The sequence below is a fragment of the Glandiceps talaboti genome, chromosome 12, assembly GCF_964340395.1.
Source record: "Glandiceps talaboti chromosome 12, keGlaTala1.1, whole genome shotgun sequence".
In the NCBI taxonomy this organism is placed as follows: Eukaryota; Metazoa; Hemichordata; class Enteropneusta; family Spengelidae; genus Glandiceps; species Glandiceps talaboti.
Genome location: NC_135560.1, coordinates 6,297,814 through 6,319,274, shown reverse-complemented (window position 1 = coordinate 6,319,274; position 21,461 = coordinate 6,297,814). Strand labels below are relative to the sequence as shown.

The 21,461-nt window shown below is 34.4% G+C and overlaps 1 protein-coding gene across 1 annotated transcript; it reads left to right on the top strand.

Annotated features, from left to right (window-relative positions):
• The first annotated feature begins 15,108 nt into the window (after positions 1-15,108).
• Positions 15,109-18,691, top strand: LOC144443372 (RNA-binding protein MEX3B-like). Its single transcript, XM_078132839.1, has 2 exons — positions 15,109-15,485; positions 15,740-18,691. Exons 1-2 carry the CDS (start codon positions 15,260-15,262, stop codon positions 17,149-17,151), a joined length of 1,638 nt encoding a protein of 545 aa, XP_077988965.1. The 5' UTR covers positions 15,109-15,259; the 3' UTR covers positions 17,152-18,691.
• The last annotated feature ends 2,770 nt before the right edge of the window (positions 18,692-21,461 follow it).

The following is a 21,461-nucleotide window of genomic DNA, read 5'->3' as shown; positions in this document are numbered from 1 at the left end:
TTGGGTCGACTGCTTCAATTGAAGTTCTGGGAACCTACACTCTTCTGATGTGATCTAGTCATGAATGTTGAATCTTGTGTTAGCGGAATAGGAACTAATTTATCGACAGACATTCATCAGTACTAATACGTCTTGTCTGGAACTCGTTACAATCCTCACAAAACGCTACTATTTACCCCACCAAAATTATACTTCTTGTGGTCTGAAAAGTGGGAAATGGCAAAAAAAAATGTGATTCAGGAAATGAGAGGTTTGAAGAGAATGCTATACTGCAAATTACTTCTCCAATTGGGTAATATCTAAAATTAAACACAATTGCTTCCTGATTCCATGTGAAGCTTAATTCTGAGGATTCAAGGTAAACTAAAAATCCAATATTAAAAAATCTGTTATTTGGTTTCCATCATAGAGGAAAAGGACTCTTGTGTGGTACTTGCCAATAAATGGGAGCATCACATGACCAGTATATTACAGTAACTCTTTGCGATTGACCACTGGCCTAAGGAGTGTTTCATACCTAGGTATTTAAATTAACAACATTTGCTGGCAGTATTATAAGTGCACAATGTTAACAGTGAAGGCTGTAGTTTTATCTTCCTTTCACGAATTGTAAGGCTTGCTAAAAATTATTGATTCAATGTCGGCGTTGGATTTTCATTAATTTGTAAGGAAATGACAGCTAGGTTTACTTGTATTGATTTGTAAGGTATTTCCCTTATTGTAGCTGTTATCTGTGTTGATGCAAAGAATTATCAACCTGGTAGGACTTGTAAGACATGGTTTTTAATAAAGTAAGCAACTAAGATACTGACCTGCTGCTTATTATTCATGTTCTATGTGAATGCCTTCAGAGAGAGTTGTATTTTTTTTTTTTTTTTTTTTTTTTTTTTTTTTTTTTTTTTTTTTACCAATGAGTACTCATGAATTTCTATACTGACAGAGATTATTGCACATGGAGATCAGGCCCCCAGTTCAGAAATCTGAATGCCTACAGAGAGAACAGTATTTTCCTGTTTACCATATTATAGCAGCGAGTCTGGAGACAGAGATAATTATTGCATACACAGCTGCAGTTTAGAAATCTATGACATCAATAACTTTATAGTGTGTATTCCATCTTTGCACTGACTCAATCAAAGACTATTCCAGATTTGGTTTCATTTGAGAAATGCCCTTAAATTTCAGTGTTCAAACTCTCTGCGTCCATTTCTGCATGGTGTCATAGCAACTACTTCCATTCCATTCTTTCATTGTATCGTCATCAGTGATTGTACTGAATTGGATGGATACATTTCTATCTATGTGTACATGACATCTATGTGCACTGTCAATTTCACTTCATGTGTGTCAATTTCACAGTAGAGTTGCCAACCAGTATTACAATTCACATTGTCCTCATTGCAGAATTTTTATTATCACGCTATGAAAATTTAACACATGTGAAAATTTACTTTACATGAAAGTATACTTCATATGCAAAATTAACAAATGAAAATTTAAATTAAAAAATGTACAACACAAAAATTTACCACATGAGCAAATTACCACATATGCGAATTTACCACATACGAGAATTTTGCCACATTAGAAAGTTACCACATGAGAAATTTCCACACATGAGAATTCACATTAGAAAATTTACCAGATACGAGAATTTTGCCACATTGATAAATTATAACCACATGAGAATTTACCACATTAAAAAAATTACCACATATGAGAATTTTGCAATATTAATGAATTAACCACGAGAATTTACCACATTAAAAATTTACCACATGACAACTGACCACACATGAACAAGTCTTTATAGCAGACACAGACCCCTCAAAACTTAACTCCTATATATTATTGAATGGAAACACGATTTATGTGACTGAAGGGAGTCATGATTTAAAAGAAATTGGTGGCAACAAATAAATACTGAAAAGTGATAGGCAGAAAATGGCTGGATTTCAATAATTGAGTCCGGGTCAAAAGTCAAGGTCTCAAAACGTTTACACCTGATAATATGGAGGTAGACACTTGAATGGAGTCAATGTACTACATGTTTTTGAGTTATGCAGTAGATATTGATTTTAACTACAAATAGAGCCTCCATTTGGTCACATTTGCTTATATCACAAAACAAGGTGACATATGTAAGTCTCATATACATGTAATATGTCACCTTTGTGCCAGGTAGTCAGAAATCGCATGTCTGAGAAATGACATATATGGATAGATGGACGGATAGACACACAACGGTACGGACATTTGTACAGACAGATGGAGCTCATTGTAATAATCCACCTTTGGGCAATTAAAAAATTACCATATATAAGAATTTGCCACATACACACACTTATCACATGAAAGTTTACTACAAATATTAAAAATTTACCAAGTATGAGAGAGAATTTGCCACAGAAAATCCAACATGATTTAAAATCATCAGCTCAAATTAAAGCACTGGTTTGTTGGTTTTATCAAAATTAACAAAAGCCAAAGAAATGAGTCTAAAATGAAGGTCATGATGTCATTGTGACTGAAATGAGATGTACCCAGTTTCTCTCCACTGGACAATCTGAATAGAACCAGAGACAAATTTGGGATGGATAATTCAGTCTGATATTGCCAGTAATCTTTCTCATGAGGTTAATGACCCCTGGTTATTGTCAACTCTTGTATGTTTTATGCTTTTTCATAATCTGAATATTTATGGGTAGATTTTTCTTTCCCTTTTAACCGGTATTAGTTACCTAATCCATCTCTGATAGAAGCATTCACGGAATATAATTTATCACAATATTTAAAACCTCCCAGATTTTATTTTAATATCTACAAATTTTATTATCATTAATTACACAATTTGATGCTATGCATTGATAATTCCTTCAGAATGTCCAACTTTTAAAACTGAAAATAAATAGTTGTTCATTCACTTGTCAGGAATTCAAGTCTATGTATACATGCAATGGGTCTGAATCAGATATTGGGCAAAGCTGACTGATTTCCAGATTAGATGCTATGGGCAGCATTCGCAGATTTTATTTACATAAAAATATAATAAAAATGATGTGCATTTTGATATTTTTACCAGTATAGTGCACATTTTACAAGTTATATCACTATATATTTCCATTATTTTTATCATAAAACTACAAATTTTTATTAAAACAGATGGAATAAAAAAATAGCAAGTTTGAATTTTTAAAATGTTTCTTTTGAAAATAGGTAGATATGAAGATGTGACGAAAAAAAATGCAAATTTAAAATGTATATAAAAATTGACAATCAGCTTTGGTGGTAAATTTGATTCTTTTCCTGACACCTGTACCCCCTATATTTAGTAGATTTAACCAACTTTTGTAAAGAAAACAATAAATGATGGACCAAACTACTATAAAATAGATAGGTTGAATTTACGATGGAACTCAACTCTTTAGCATACACTGTGCTATTTACAAGTAACCTACGGTCACCGTAGTAACTATTTGTCTGGTAAAAGATAATTAAATTTCAGTATCTTGGATCAAATGGCAAATTAATTTGACTTTCTTTTTTCTTGATCAGTAATTTGTAAAAAGATCACAGTACAGTGGGATCTTCTTTCTTTACCCTGAATTTTTTTTGTTTTGGATCATTTTCAGTTGTCGTTAGACCTGTTGAAGAATTGTATTTACTATTTTGTGGCCAAGAATTATCATGAATTTTTACTCTTATCCTACATGATAAGGAAATGAAATCATAATTACTATGGAATTGGCATAAACCTTCAAGAGATTTTTGTAGAAAAACTACCACAATCTTCCTGTCACATGTGCATTCAATTCCCATGATGCCTTGCAGTACCGTAGTTGTGTCTACAACACTGATAGCTCACAGTACAGTTGTGTTGTAGTACAGTAGTTAGCTCTACAACACTATGATAGCTCACAGGATAAAATGAAATGCAGAAAATGGGGAAAAGATTATATTTTACTGATGGAAAGTAAATTTCAACATTGACGGACAACTTTAGATTAATTCTTTGATTTTTTTATGCAGCCTTATGTTCCTTTCTTTCTTTCTCTGCCTCTACAGTTGTCTCGATCTCTCTGTGCCTCTGTCTGTGTCTCACTGTTTGTTTGTGTGTCTGTCTGTCTGTCTGTCTGTCTGTGTGTGTGTGTGTGTGTGTGTCTCTCTCTCTCTCTCTCTCACACACACACACACACACACACATCTATAGATCTACATGTATTATATTTTTTATTGAAAAGGGGAAAAGAAAACTCATACATAAATCGTACCAACAGATACTGTTGTGCACCACAATGCATTCTATTATTTTCGCCCCTTATATAATTACTTGAATTCATAGCTTAGAGCGAATTAGGAATGCATTTACTTTCAATGTTGGCTATTCATTGTGAGCCATAAAAGAAAGCTGTCCCCTACCAAATGTGTACTTTTATAAAAATAATGTAAAGTACGTCGCCCCCTCAGGCAATTCGCATCAGCCAAGAACATTAATCTTGCATTTATAGGTGTATAAAAACTGTGTGTTAGCAGTCAATGCTTGTTATTGACTTTGTGTGTTTTCAGCAGGTCTGTTTGTATAGTCAACTGTGAAAACTATTTTGTTGTTTTTCTTTGTAGTTTCGTTGTTTGTTTTTTCGGTGTTGTTCTTTTTATAACTTAAATTTGCACCTTTGGAAAGTCTCCTAGGAATAGGTATGTATAGTTACAGTACTGAGTTATACAATTCTGATGGGTATGGTGGCTAGTATTGCTGTCCTTGGTGTAGTGGTCATCAACTCTTTGTCCCTAGCTTCCCCTCCCACCCCTCCCCCCCACCCCCATTCTCCTACTCTAGTTATTTCATATATGAACACATCTCTACAGTGTTTTACCAGAAATACAGTAACATCAGCAGTCTTATAATTATAGTCTTGTAAGCAGTGGACTGTTCAGTGCTATATTCGAATGATCTTTATCCCTGCACCCCCCCCCCCTCATTCTCACCCCCCCCCCCCCCCACTTCATAGCTATTTTAACAATGATGTATGCAAACATATCTTTATGTGTTTAAAAACCAGAAAGACAGTGTATCAGAATTGTAATTCCATTGGTGAATGCATGCAGAACAAAATGTACTGAAAGATTTGAATGGGTAGAGAAAAAAGTGCCAGTGTTGGTAACTTTTCCCTAGAGGGTCTACTACATCACGCCTTGTGAAGTGTTAAAACCTTGTTAGGTTTTTGTTGTATGTGTCTATGAGAGTCTGGATAATAGAAGAGGCCATGAAAAGGCCACATTTCCTGGCCTTTCTCACTACAACAATGCAGTCTAGTTTGGGACCCAACACACATGTATACAGACAAATAAAACCCACTCTTCACTAGATGGACACTCAATTATTGAAGAAAAAACAACTCATTCACAATTGTTGTTAGCATGAAGAGAAAAAAAAAGACAAAGAACATGTTCGCACACACAAAAATTATTTGCATTTTGGATATTCGAATAGAAGTAATAACTGTTGGCCTAGAAGTACAGAAACAAACTATTAAAAAGGGGGAACAAATAAGAAGACAGCACAGCAGGAGAGTGTCCCTATACTGTACTAAATTGCAGATTTTATATAGACTTTACTTTGTAAAAAAAAAAAAAAAAAAAAAAAAAAAACCCTCTTGTTGAGTGACACTCATGATCATTATTGTTATGCATGAAGTAGTTCTTCAGCACCTATACATGTCAATACATGAATTCCACCTAGATGTGTTACTAAAAGAGGACAATAAAATTTAGGGGAAAATGCTCTCCCCATGGAAGCCAAATTCCAAATTCCATTACAATACTCTTGTATTCTCTATTCCCTGGTTTTACTATGGAATATGCAGAACTCCTAACAGGAGAATCACATTTAATGTATTAGAATATAAAGGCTGCTAAAAGACCTCCACAAGACAGGACTAAACTTGTATGGGGTCTTTCTATAGTATATATATATATGTATGTACCAAATTAATTAGTTCAAGTTACTTTCCTTGCATCAAAACTGTTTTAAAAAACACTTAATTCCCATACTATAATACTGTATTGAACACCTTGCCTGCATCAAAATTTATTCCAACATTCAAACATTGCTTTTTTTTTCAAATCTGGTTCAAACTATCCGGTATATTTTCAAATGGAAATTCATCTGTGTTGGTAAACCATAATATTCAATTTAACTTTTGTTTCAAATCACAACTAGTCTGAAGTGTGGAGTCGAAAATTTCAGGTAAAATTTTCAAGTTGTGTTTGGAACAAAATTAAATTGAATACTATGTGGTATATCAATATTTCAAAATTTAAACTAACTTTTAGAGCTTTTTTAACATGTGGAAGACTTATCTTCTAGAAAGTCTATGTAAGTGGTACACCCTTTAATATGCAGTGTCAGTCTTAATTAATTGATATAACTTATAAGATCTAAGTTTCATGACTCACACACCCACCACCACCTCACCCCCAATCCTACCCCTACCCCTACCCCTACCCACACCAGTCTTAATACTATTCCAACACAATATACATTTAATAGGTGAAATACAAGAATATGGTGTTTGATTTACCCAATTACTATATATACTGTAAAAATGAAAAAAAATTCTAAAGACTTAATTTTACTTATTTCACTAGAAAATAAAAACGTAAAACTAAATATCGGTAGTGACTAAAAATGCTTCCGTGTACATGAACACAAGGTATCATTCTGATAATTAGTCTTTGAGAACTATCTGAAGACTGTAAATTACAAAATTTTATAGCGGTGAAAATATCTAGGTTTACCGTACATATTTTTTTACACTTTTTCATTATTTGAGAAAATATGAAAGGTGTGAAAAAAAATCAGAAATTTAAACAACCAAAGAAAATAAATTTATCATAGTGCCCAAAAATAAATATGACAAACATTTCAAGATAATATTTGTTTTGTTATTGGAAACACAACATATTTTGTTTGTTTGTTTGTTTGTTTGTTTGTTTGTTTGTTTGTTTGTTGGTTGGTTGGTTGGTTGGTTGGTTGGTTGGTTGGTTGGTGTATTTTGGTCAGAGGGGCATGGTACTGGAAATTGTTCTGGTAAACAGGAATTCTACTTTTTAAATTGTTACTACAGTTCACTAATGGACTGAGATGGATTACTAAAATAGAAAGTAAAAATAGACAAGGAATTTTACATTTTTATTAAAATATTTTAATATTACTGTAATATCAGAAGTTATCAGTCAATCCCACCACTGCCAGCGTTGTACTGTAATATCAGAATATATCAATCCTTTGGCGGCAAAAGGAATGAAACATTCTTTCATTGCCAGCCAGGAATAGATGTTTATACCATTGTAGGAAAAAAATGAATCAATTCAATTCTACTCAGCCCCTGGGTTATTGTTACCGAATGTACTATAAACGTGAATAAAAAACCATGAATGCAAAATATCCTTGGAGAAAGTGACTTGATCATAATGTTCCAAGTTGTCAGAAATAAACGGCTCTGTGTTAAAAAAAGTACAATGTACAAGACTTAGATGTCTAGAAGGGTTTCTATAGAATGTAACAGGTTGTGACAATCACTACAGTCATGTCATGTTATATACTAGTATTCTTCATTGTACCAAACTGATGTAGACTGGGCTGTACTATCCATGCATGGCTCAAAGCACTGTTACTGACTAGTAGGCCAACACAAATGAATGTGTAGTTTCTCAATTAAACAAATTTCAATTCAAGCTCATAGACACACCTGCCCTTTTGGATAATGGGAAAGGACATACATGTACCACACCCATGTATTACCATGTGGTCATGCAAAATTTGCCTTCTGTTTTTACATTGTTTTGTACATGGTCCATGCATATTACTTGTTTGCTATTTTTTCAGTATGATTGTTAATACCATGGTAACGACAACCCAAGGGATGCATTAGTAGAATTCAATTGAATTGAATTGAAATTTTGTCCACCAGAAAAGAAATATATATATATATATATACAATCTTTGAAAGGAACAGAAAGAACATTTCTAGTGAGGGCCATGGAAATAGATCCCTAGAAACTAATCAAGGTCCATGGACCAGACATGCATATCAATTAAGACAGATTTTTTGGGGTACAATTAAGTTTCACAATAACAACAGAAAATATCATGTAATGTAAATAAAGAGATAAAGATATGTTGGTGGTAAAAATAAATAAATACATGGAAGCTCATTGGATCTAGCGACAAAAAAAATACTATTAACAAATAAAAAATTGGTTCATATTTTCTATAATGATAACATGTATTCCTAGCTATGTTATGTATATAGTGCCAGAATTCTTCACTTGCAGCTGTCAGTGTATGTACATCTTGAACATGTTAATACAATCAACCCACATTTTGCTTGTCTGAGGAACCTGGAATAGTAGCTCATATTGGGGATTATAGAAATTATACACATGCACAAGCCAAAAATATGAAATTTGTACCCTGGTTGTTCTACATCATGACAACACATGTCTATGTCACGACAGCACGTGTCTACGTCACTGGTTCTGATGTGTTTGAAATATGAGTCAAAACATTCAAAATTATCATTACTTTCCTCGATTTTTCTTTGATATTATTGGTGCTGGTATAATTATGTTATTCTCCAGTATTTTTCTTCATTCTGCCAGAAAATACTCCTGACCTATAAAGGTTTTTGTCACTACTCGTCTATCAACTCGTAATGACAAATCCCCCTAGGTCACTCTTAATTTCCTCAGCTGAACGAGGAAAACTATTGGGGATATTAAACATTTAAAGATGCTATAAATAGAAAATTATCAAGAAAATGGACATCAAAGAATTTCATTTGTTTGGCCAAACAAACACTTACAGCACAGTTTTCGTTCAGTCTGATCGACATTTTATGAGTACAACCGTTAGCACACAAAGAATATGTGTCAGTCACGATGCAGCCATTTTTATATTGTGTCTGCTGAATATATATGTGCGTTCAAGTGCATTAAATGTGCTTGGCTTTGTACATCATCTTCACAATCCCAGTTTTATGAGAATACTGTATTTTCAAGTGATTAATTTTCATTGAAAAGAGAAATTGGACCAAATGTTCAGCAATTTAGGAAGGTATGCATGGTAACTCAAGTAAAAAAAGTCACTTCATGTTGATTGTAATTTTTGGCGGGAAAAGGTACTAGCGAAAATAAAATGAACACAAATTTCAAGTGAAAATTTTCGTATTTGACAGTACTGTTAGTAATTTGAAGTCTATTTGATATAACTGTGACCCAAAATGAAATGCAAGGTTTCACTTCAAAGTGTCATTTCAACATAATAATCATGTCACAGTCCTAAAATGTTGAGTGTAAAAAGCCATTGATAAGCTAGTATATGGGTTGTTCTGAAGTAGACCCATGCACACTATTAGTGTAGGACATTACAATACATTCACATTTCCATTGACTGCTTAGTCCTATCTGTAGTACCAAGAGACCTTAATGCTGGCCAATAAAAAAAAACCTTTTGTTGTGCTAATAGGGTTTTCATATGCAAATGAGATGACTCTGGGCACACATGTAATATAACTGATGTTATTTGATTGCCTGTTCTGTTAAAAAGAAGCTGGATTGTACCTCTTCAAAGCTCTCTTTGGGTTTTATAAGATAAAAGGTGATAGAAGGGGTCACAAAAACTCCTAAAACTTTCCATGTGTGCACATTTCACAATCAATCCTTTCATATTAAAGCCATATATCTTACAATTTTAGTTTCACTGTTGAGGTACGTGTATAAAACAGAAAATAATTTTATGAAATGTTTGCTCTACCTTATAATACGTATGTAGGTGTGTTTTTTGGCATATTTTTCAAAATAAATTTTTTTTAAAGATATTTTCTTGTGATTATATTCCAAGAATTTTTAACTGAAAGTAATAACACAAACGACACTAATTTTAAATGAAACATATTTTGGCCTTTTTTCCTTCTTAATTCATTTTCATGTTTTATTTTCTCATTTCATCTTATTTTTGGTTTTCATGCCCCACAAATTTGTTTTGAATGTGTCACTTTACCTTTCATAATAAAAACTTTTGAAAAGTTTTCTACCAACAGAGCAAAAATGAATATTATCGAAACCAGTGAAATTTTTTTGAGAAAAAGTTTTAATAGGGTCCCAAATTTTTCGTTTGTGTGAGAAAAAGTCAGACACACCCACTTTTATTTATTTATTTTTTATCCTTTCTTCTGAATTTGACCCTTTTTAGGAAATGATTTTAAGAGAAAGTTTATATTTTCTAAATTTTTCTCAGCTGCTATTAAATATTGATGGAAAATTTTTGAAAGACTAGAATTGTATTTAAGATTTTGTCAAGGTCATAATTTTGAAAAATACAATACTCAATACCAAATATTCACAAACTCAGTTTTAAAAAAAAAAAATCTATGTGTGATCTAGCCAAAATATACTAGATAAATTATTTACACTCTGAGTTTGGAACTAAATGCATAATTTGATTCCAGAGCAAGGAAAAGACATTTTTTGTTCATTATTTATTGTTTTATTACTTCACTCACTCAGAATGAAAACATCAATGAGATGGCATTGTTTTAGTTTCTTGGGCATTGTTTATTTTTCATGTAAATTGTATTTTACCCATCACAAATCAGAAATTCATCACCCACACATTGGAATGTATTCATATGCTAATCAGTACAAGATGAACTGAATTAATTTACATACTAAATACTTAATTAGCATACTATTTTTATAACTTGGTTTGGATGTATAATATTAATTGTGGTACAGCTAGGCTATTGAACCACATGGTGAGAGGTACCAGTATTATATGCAAGCACTACTGAACATACTGTCAGACTTGGTTCATCGTTTCCGATCAGTGAACTCAGTTATCTTATTTCAATCACAGTCTATGTTCATGAACAGCTGTTGCCAGGGTGTTTTGATTTGCCAGGTTCCATTTCAAGGTCAAAATACATTGAATATATTTTCATGTAAATTCCTTAAAAACATCCATGCAACACTGAATAGTTATCAGACACCACAATTCTATACTTTTCATCAATTTGTTGATTTGATATTTAATCTGCTGTAAGCTCCTAGATATTTGAACAATTTCTGTAAATATCATTTCTTTTCCTTTATTTCTGTTCCCCCTTTTTTTCAGTGTATGTGAATACCTACTTATGTTGTTGCTATGTACTACTTTCATATTTTGTATTCTTTCCCTTATGTATCAATATAGACCCAAACACTCTAGAACCACTTTGGCAAGTTCTGACAAGCAGTTCTTTTCAGGACAGTGTATGTAAACAAGATTCTTTTTCAGTGTGGCTTACATGAAAGCCCAAGTCGTTGCTAAGATAGCAGTAGAACGATTGGCAGCTGGCCAAAAGTGAGGGGGATTTATTTTTTTATGTTTGGACATCAGATGTAAAGCTATGTAATAAAATCAACACACAGATTTGTTGAAACACTGATGATTCATACGAACTAGAACTATGGTGTGATTTCTTTTCTCTGGTGGCATTAAAATTCAGACTTGTCTCTTCCTATACATGTATATTTTATAGTGGATCAAAATATTATATCACTGAAACTTATTTCTTTTTCTTTAAATCTGTATTTTATAATAATTATCATTTATAATTTGCAAACATATTTCTGAAAATTATGATAACTGAATAAATAAATGGACAAATAAACAAATTAATAAATAAAATATATTAATTTAATTGACAGTATTTCTTTAATTATTGCAAAGCAAAATGAAAAACATCTAATTTGTAATCTGGAAAAAAACACTTTTCAATGTAGGAAAATCTTTCTGTGTATTTGTGTTGATATTTGGTTTAGGTAATAATATTTATGCTTTACTCTAGTCTTTGAAATCAAACATTTATGTATTTGTTAATTTTTTAGTCACTTTTTCAAATGCAATGGAGTTTGTAGTTTGGTCATGTTCCACTCCCCCCCCCCACACACACACACATACGCACACCAATTCACCTCTTTATGGATATCTATAAACATGGGTATGTAAATTAAATTAGATTAAATCAAATTTAGAGAAATTTAGCGAACAAGTTTATCCCAAACTTAATTTTGTGTCGTTTTTTTTTTTAATTTTTGCCCGGCTGGAATTTATATCTCGATGCTTTGCAACATGTAAGATGCCCCATTAACATTGAGAAAAAAACGGTTTACTGAATATGTGAAAAACAGTTGTACATACATTTACATTTTATCATTTATATCCTTTTGATAGGCTGTTAAAAATAACTGAACAATTGCAAGAATGCTGCATTAAAGATTTTTTTCAAAAGTAAAAAATATTTGTATTACATAAGCATTTCCTCGTAAACATGAAATGGTATTTGCGTATTTCTCATATTGTCTGTTTTACAATTGAAATCACCAAACCTGAAACAAAATATCTGGCCATGGCCAGCTTGACAAAATACTATTAAGTCACTGTTATTGCTACATTTTTTCATTATGCTTGACAAAAATCTTACTAAGACTGCAACATTGTATCATCCGGATTAACAAAAATCTTGCTAACATTGCTACATTGTATCACCTTGCTGGGACAAATATCTTTGTGGGTAAGATTTTAATGAAATATAAACACCCTTGGTCATGTTTTTTGAGGCAGATGATAAAATGTAGCAGTGTTAGTGAGATTTTTTCAAGCCAAAGTTTTGTTCTTCAAGTTAAGTGATTTTAATTGTATCAAATACTAAAGACTGCCAAATGTATTTAAAAATAACTTCAAATATATGTAATATTGTATCACAGTTATGCCTAGAAGTGGGTGTGGTTATCATATAACCAGTGTATTACATAATCTGTAGTTTAATTTTTTGCAAATAATGTTTTTTTTATTTGCTTTTTTTTCTTAGGAGACTTTTAAACTTAAAATCATGTTGATGTTTGATGATGATGATAATAACAATATTAATAACAATTATGTTGATTATGTTGTGGAATAATTTTATTGATAATACTGTAAAAAGGTTTCTGTGTTCCAGAAAAAAAAATCTGCAAACGTGTATGCTTTGTCCTTCAATTTAGTGGGTTTCCTTTGAATTGAATTTTGCCTGCTAGCAAACTGCCACAACAAATAATTGATGGGAGTCCTCATACTTGTGATTTTGACTGTATAACTCATTTTTGCGGAGTGCTTTCAAGTCTAAAAAGAAAAAAAAATATTGCCTAGCAACGAGTCCATTTCCATTACAATGCTTTCCCTGTATTTTCGGTTATATGTTATACATATATCACATGATTTTTTATTCCATATTACACCAAAAAACACAAAATTATTCAACTTGCAGAATTGTAACAGTATCCATGGATGTTACTCAAATTATACGGTTAGCAGATTCATCGAAAAATGACATTCAATATTTTCATCAAAATTTTACTACTACAGTACTAGTACTTCGTAACCAATTCATCATATGAAACACAGGGGTTGCAAGAGACGCGTCCACACGAGCCTGGAATTTAGAAATCGAATATTATATGCTTACTCCTGTTTTATCTATAGAATATAGTGCACTTTGCAACATCGATAACGCATCCGACTTCATAGTTACCTGGCGGCTCAGTGTTTCGACGTATCAATATTATGCTTATTAGAGCGATCAAAACTTATCGTTTTTTTGTGAGTATAATCCACCACTCTCCCTCCCCTAAAGATCGGCGAAGTGGTTATTCTGTAAATTTACAATAAGTACAGAAGAAAATCGTCCGAAACCGGGTGTCACTCGTGATCGTGTATCAGTATTACACTGTACATTATTTCATAAAGGTGTCACACATTCCCGTATACACGTAATACGGGAGAGCACGTCAAAGCCTTCGTCGTGTTTGCTGCGTCTCTGTGTACTGCCTTCTACGTGTGATCGTTCATGACAGCTGATACGACTCGACTGTACTGTAGTATAACCATGGTGACCTTGGGTCACCGCCGCCTTGGTTGTTCAAATGTTGGCGCAATTACAATATAATACTATCGCAGACACAGTGACCCACATCCAGTATTCTGCGTTCGCGACCGCGTGCATTGGATATTGACAATGTTAATATCAAAAACACCATGTAGAGTTCCTGAATGCATTATCAGAAATATGCAACGGTGGATATTACACCAGCTACTAATATGTCATGACGTGGGACTTCACAGTCCGCAAAGTATAATGTAAATGCATTGTAATGTATGGATCTATTCTGAGATATGACAAAATCTGAGGCCTATTTATAGCAACAATAACTATTAAAACAATTTCAAGTGACGTTATAATATGCGACATTTTTTTTGGTAAAAATAAAAACCCATAAATATTGTTCGGAACATATATTTCATGGAAAACATCGTACTCCAGTTGCGGTGCTGTGTACAGTGTCGTAATTTAACGTAATCAGTCCATAGGTACAAGGTGTGGCATGGCCCATGTAAACACTTTGAAAAGATACGGCGCAAAGAATGCATGTTGCGTAAACGAGTTCGACTAAATTGTGACTAAACGCTGAACATTTCGAACAAAACCGAATTTCGGTTTAATACACTAGCCTCGCAAATTTGGGATTTTTCACTCCCTTTTTTAGACGACCATCCGTGTTTGCGGCCTAGGAGCATGTGGAAAATTCTACATTATAATTTCAGATTTGTCATGCCAGTCTGCCCCGCCAAAATTAGCCACTCCTTGGGGACGACATTGTCCAATCACTTTTTTGAATCCCCGTCATGTGATAGAATATTGACAGCTGGGTTCCCGACGTTCTTTCACTAAACCAAGTTTCTCTTCTTGTTTACGATTGGCTATTATACTTCAACATTTTTCAGTCAGCTGGCCACATTTTTAATGTCTTCGGTAAATTGCCTGATTTTGTCAGTTCAGAATGGCAACGATACCAATACAGACGTGTGGCAACATTGCTCTTTGGTCATGGCTACCTCAAATTACAAGGTAAAAGAACCTCCTATAAACTTTTTTGAGTTTACACACTGGCCAATCAGATATACGGTTTTATGACAGTTTGGCACGGTTCATTTAATGTGACGTCATGAGCACATTTTGTCTGTAGCACAGTTCGTCTCAAGTTAGTGAGGCAGTGAGCGGTTTTGCCGCGCACTACATAGCACGGCCAGATCCTCGCCAGTATCTCACATAAACCTCTAGAATTTACCTTTATTTTTATATATTTACCCCGTTTTGTACTCCTGTCCCTTATCCCAATCATGCCTAGTTCACTTTTCCCTGAAATGGAGCGAGATGGGCCAGGGCTAGAAGAACAGCAAGCATTACAACTTGCTCTCGATCTGAACTCGGTGTTGGGGCTGAATAATGGAAACGACGACGACAGGCCCGGTTTTAACGACGAGAGGTTGAAGAGGAGTGTTAATATGACTGAATGTGTGCCAGTTCCAAGCTCGGAACATGTAGCTGAAATAGTGGGGAGGCAAGGTAAGCTTGTTTTCATTGAAGTTTGTGGAATTGTCGGGCGAGTTTGGGTGTTGGTTTTTGTTCGGCCATGTTCACTTCGCTGTGTCGTCATGTTGTTATAATGGCTACCTCGTAATGCAGGTTTGTACAACGAGTATTATAGTGAGTCATTTCGTTACTTGTTTTGTGCATTGCTAAAACAACCGTCGCGCAACTTGAACGCAAGGCCGACTGACTAGGTCTACATTTCTCCTTTCCTCTCTCTTCCACTTTAGGTTGCAAAATCAAAGCTTTGCGGGCGAAAACCAACACTTACATCAAGACTCCAGTACGTGGTGAGGAGCCAGTGTTTGTGGTGACAGGCCGGAAAGAAGATGTTGCAATGGCCCGGCGGGAAATTCTCTCTGCCGCTGAACACTTCAGTCAAATTCGTGCAAGTCGTAAAAACAACCCGAGCAGCACTCTTGCTCCTGGTCCGCCAGGTCCGAATACTCCAGGTATGACGACCATTCAGGTTCGCGTACCGTATCGTGTAGTTGGACTAGTCGTCGGCCCTAAGGGCGCTACCATCAAACGAATCCAGCAGCAGACGCACACTTACATCGTAACTCCAAGCAGAGAGAAAGAGCCCGTCTTCGAGGTTACAGGCCTCCCTGAAAATGTCGAAAGAGCTCGTGAAGAAATTGAAAGTCATATCGCCATGCGTACAGGCGGCTTAATCGATTCCACTGCCGATGACAACGATTTCGCCAGCAATGGTACAGACTCTGGTGGTGGAAGTGCTCTCAACGGCGGCGATATGGTAGGTACGACGAATTCATTGTACCAACAGCAAGGTAACTCTGCCTTCAACTCCTATGGAAATAGCAATAACTTTTTGCAACAACAACAACAACAACAACAGCAGCAGCAGCAACAACAACAACAGCAGCAGCAGCAACAACAACAACAACACCCGTCTACAAATGGTGTTCCTACAGCAAATGATATCTTCAGTTTTGCCAATTCTAATGGTACTACTAAAATTGGAGAATTTAATCCCAAACTCCGTGAATTCAATCCAAATGCAGATGTATTCAATCCTAATGCAGACCCCTTCACTACCGCCACCAAGAGAAATGGATATTCACTATTCAACTCAGCTCATTCTCAAGTCTCGCCGGATTTAGGCATAGATGTTAGCAGCTATGATGTTTCTTCGTCTAATAATGTGTGGGGAGATCTTTCTCGCAATTCGATGTTCACAATGCCAGAAACCACTGCCGCATCCACTGTACCACGCCGTAGCAGCAGCATCTCTTCAGCCTCTACACTTGAGGGGCCATCAGTGGGCAATCCAGATCATCCACCAGCTCGCCGTATCCATAGTGACCCCCTCAGTGGAGGGTTGTCTACCATGACATCTTCATTTTCACCGATCATCAATAGTTTCCCGACAACTACCTCTTCTGGGTCAAGCAGCACTTCTGCGTCAACTAGCCCTACCAACTCCACTGGTTCTATGCAGCGTCCTAGGAAGGGAAAGGAGTGCTTGATGTGCTATGACAGTGAAATTGTAGCCGCTCTTGTTCCTTGTGGTCACAACCTATTCTGTATGGAGTGTGCCAATCGTTTGATGGAGAAGTCTGCTCCTGTGTGCCCCGTCTGCCACCAAACTATCACTCAGGCAATTCGTATATTTTCTTAGTAAAAACTTTGCATTTGCATATAAAAACTATACATCCAAAAACCCATAAAAATATTCGAGTTTAAAATGGATCATGAGAATTTTGACTTAAGAATGGATATGCCTATAACTTACACAAGAATATTATAACTTTAACTACAAAAATATTTTATTCTTTGAACATAAGAAATCTATTTCATACTAAGATGTTTACATGAATAAGAGTCTAATTTAATTTGGATTTGAATATCGCTGGGTTCAGAGCTTTATTTAGAAAGGCTTGCAATCTGCATCAGATCATTAGATTTGCATTTATGAATTATTAATTATCACAAATTATGACAATTTTTTCATTTTGGGATATGGATATAAAGTATTGAAATATAATTCAGATTTGGTTTTAAAAAGTATATTTTACCCAGCAAAAATATTTTATAGTCCAAAAATATAAATAGACTTATTTTATTCTATATTGTTGAATTAAAATGATGTTGCCCAAAATGGGTGTTTAATTAAAATAATTGAAAAAGGAAAAAAAAAAAGAATTTTTTGAAATAAATGATGCATTTTCTTGTTCTAACATATATATTATTTGTATAAATAGCAACTGACTATATGGTAATTCCATTGCAGTATAGTTAGAAATTACTTATTTTTAATATATTATTTACAAACAGTTTTATGTATATGTAGGTGTGAAACATGACCAAAAATATACAGTTGAACAAAGTTTAATACAAATGCAAATATTTTTTATTTTTTTGGCCTGGTTACCAGATTGGCCAGATATACTAATATTATTATATTTGCTGAGACTTGAATTATGGAATTGTTATTAAAAGTTTTATTTTTCTGTCATTAAAGTAAAAAGTTCTACATTCAGTTTTAAAAGTGTAGTGTTTTACATTTTAGGTGCCATGTCCTGTGATGTCTTGTTTATACGTATTACGTTTATTTTGTACCAAATATATTTTGATGATATGTCTGCCACAGAACCACAAGATGTGTGCGTGTTCAGAACTGTAGGAAAACAAAATAGTTGTGGAAAAAAAAAAATTTGCAAAATGTCTGAGGCTGAAATTTCTGGAGTTCATCAAGACTGCACAGCTTGCATACTGTGGTATGACATATCACCTTACTTTGCATTACATTGCAATGCTATTTCGCCTGCCTTATTGAATTTGTACAGGCTTGTGTTAGCAGTATTGATGAAACTATTCATAATGGTGGACTCTGGATATCTATTCCTCGTCTAATAAGCAGTTGACGTAGTGTGGCTGCATTCCAAGCCAAATCAGTACCATATAATAACCAAATACTCAGTATTTACAGCTTTTTTGGATTTGTTTTTGTTTAGAGTAACTATGTACTTTATATAAAGACTATCCATATACTATTTCACCACAGTGTTTATATCAGACGGATAAACTTCACTAATAATACAGTTTTCAAAATATTCAAAGTATTACTAATATCTGCTGGCAGAACTTTTTCCATCCTTGTATGTGTAATGCACCTGCTTGATATTCTCGTATAACAAGCATTAAAGATTATTCCTGAACTACAGAGAGTGGACAGTTGGAATTTTTAATAATTGTGTTTTGATTTTTGTTTGATTTATTTATTTAAATTATCTGATTTTTTTGATTTTTTTTTTGGCTGAGAGGAATGTTTGAACAGTGGTATTGACTGCGTGGGCTAGCTTGACTCAAATCTGATAGAAACTGGGGGAAATGCCTTTACAGTAAATCAGTCATTTTGAAATGGGCATGAGGGTATGTGGTAGACACGCTAGTCTAGAGAACAAGGAAGAAAAGATAAATAAGTGCCCGCAACATTGTTATCAAGATATCAGCTGTGAGTCATGCTCCTTATGAACCAAACATGTCAAAAAACACAGGGCAGAGAGCATGTTATTGACTGGTTCATAAAAGCTAAGTGTCCTTTGGCATGACAAGGGAGTGCCCACATCAACAAACAGAAAGGTGGTCGATTGAGTTTGTACATGCAGGCAGACAGATATGGACAAAATTGAATCAGGTTGCCCTGTACTGAAATGTAAACCATTGTAATGATTGGGACAGATGGTGTATTGATTAATTATTAATAGTTCTAAGCTTGATCCTGGCCTGAGAGGGCTACGGCCATAACTAAGTATTTACATATATCACTGCTATGCTTGTACTATGTTCAATAATTTGTACTACTGTTGTTAGATCAGGGGTATTTCTATGGTTTTGAGTGGAAAAAAATATTCACTACACTACCCTCCCCTCGCTCTTAGCTTTGTACTTTTTGTGACTGCTAATTGATTTGAAAATTATGCCAATTAGTAAATAATTATGGGATGGTCAGAAAATACATTTTGTGTGGTTGAAATCCACGCTGTATAGTTCTAATAAGAAACTGAAATTTATTTTAACTAGTGTTCCAGGCTAACGAGTATTATCATAAAATTTTAATTAAATCCTCATTCAAAATGTTGTGTCCTTTTGAAAATAGTCTTGTCTAAAGTTAAAAACTGTTTTCTGTTTTTCACATGAGTGACATTGAATTGGTTTGATAATACGCTCAACCCCAGGCTGTACATGTATAGTTCAGGTAACAATACATGGAACAGAATTAAGCATCTTTTCTCCAACATGTTTTTGCAGGGCAAATGTCTCACATGGCATAGAAGGATGAGTATGCAAATGAGTAGTGTTGACAATGGTGGTTACATAACTTAAAAAGCGTATTTGTTCATGCCATTCATTTGCAAATGTCAAATCCCCAAGTACAGGTGTGGTTTTGTTCTCAGATTTATAATAATCCTCACAAAATCATGCGTTCAGTGATCTCTTTGCATATTCTATGCCATTAAATTATTTCCATGGTAGGAAAGATTCAAATTTAGATATGAATGCTTATGGTGGTGGTGGTCAGCCATAGATATGTATTACAGTGCAGCAGTTGCCAAAGGTGTTCAGTTCTAGTCTGGGGGAAATTCAATTCCACTCTACAACAACTCAATTCATTAGTCCACATGACATAAACAAGTCAAAACCTGTGATCTGCCAGCCTTACATAATTTCTTTGGCAAGATTCTTTTCTGAAAAGAAAGGGCTAAAGAAAAAGCTGGACACGATTTCATTTGCGCAGCATGGAATAATGTTGCATGTTCAGTTAGAAACAAAGATATTTCCTTGATCTTGATTTTCGCGTTAAAATAAGTTAATCAAATATATTTCTTATTGATTGGGGGGGGGGGGGGGGATCACGCTATGATATCCCAAACACAAAACTAATATTTTCAAATTACGTGATTAAAAAATAAATTCTTTAAAATTTTCTCGAGTATCCTATTATAAAGTGGAATCTTAAAATAGTGAAGAAGGAAGTGTGTGTGTTGGTCATTTTTGGCTTGTTAAAATTGGTAACTAACAAGAGTTTGATGTGACAATACAGTGAGGGAAGTGAACTAATGTTTATAGTGTTACTGTGCATTGTTTTCAAAGAGAATAATAGTCTTCCTCCAGGTGATAGATGACTCAGACAGGCAGTGTAAACTGTTGTTCCACGGACAAAGTAGTGATTTATACTGGGGGAAAAAAACTATGACAAGGACAAACTCTGAAGAGCAAACATTTTACTGTACTCTGTGTAGGCAAATCAATGGCTTTGAATTTAACTGATTGTGAGGTACTATCATCAAATTTTATTGTTTGTTTCTTTTTGAAGGTTATTGGCCAAAATTCCATCCTGTTCTTCTGTTACCTTGGTAACATCCCCCCCTGACTACATTTCCTTATATCAATTGTCATTCACCTCAGCACGGTATACAGCCAAAGTAGGAAGTTGCTACCTGTTTATTGAAGAAAAACATTGACCCTGGAGGGCAGGCAGTTTAAAATGCTGATTTTAAACATTTTACAAGCTTCAATGTGCACGTTTATAACTGTAGTCCATGCACAGTAATCAAATCAACGATGCTATACCAAACAATGACAGGTCACTGCAATCATTGTACCTCCATAAAAGTTCTACTAGTTTTTAATGTGCTTTTCAGTCTCACTGACCAAATCGTTGGGACAGCTTTTGTCCTCGCTATTCAGTTTATTAGTATGGAAAGTACAATTGCAAACACACTTTAGAGTGGACCTCTGACTGGCTTTTGTTTATCCTCTGTAGTGTAGTTATTTTTTGATCTGTGTATACTATATACTGTCTGGAGTATGGGGGTGAGAATGGACTTTCTTTCTGTTGCCATGACACTTTCTCCAGCTCAGGAACTATTTGAATATTGGCAAAGACAATAGCAAACAAACATAGTGAGGCAGTTTTGTTTGAAT

What these genes read in the sequence shown, in the direction of transcription:
- LOC144443372 (XM_078132839.1), top strand. Translation starts at nt 15,260, where the DNA reads ATGCCTAGTTCACTTTTCCCTGAAATGGAGCGAGATGGGCCAGGGCTA. An exon ending in TGAAATAGTGGGGAGGCAAG is followed by an intron (nt 15,486 to 15,739) that starts GTAAGCTTGTTT and finishes CTTCCACTTTAG; the next exon opens with GTTGCAAAATCAAAGCTTTG.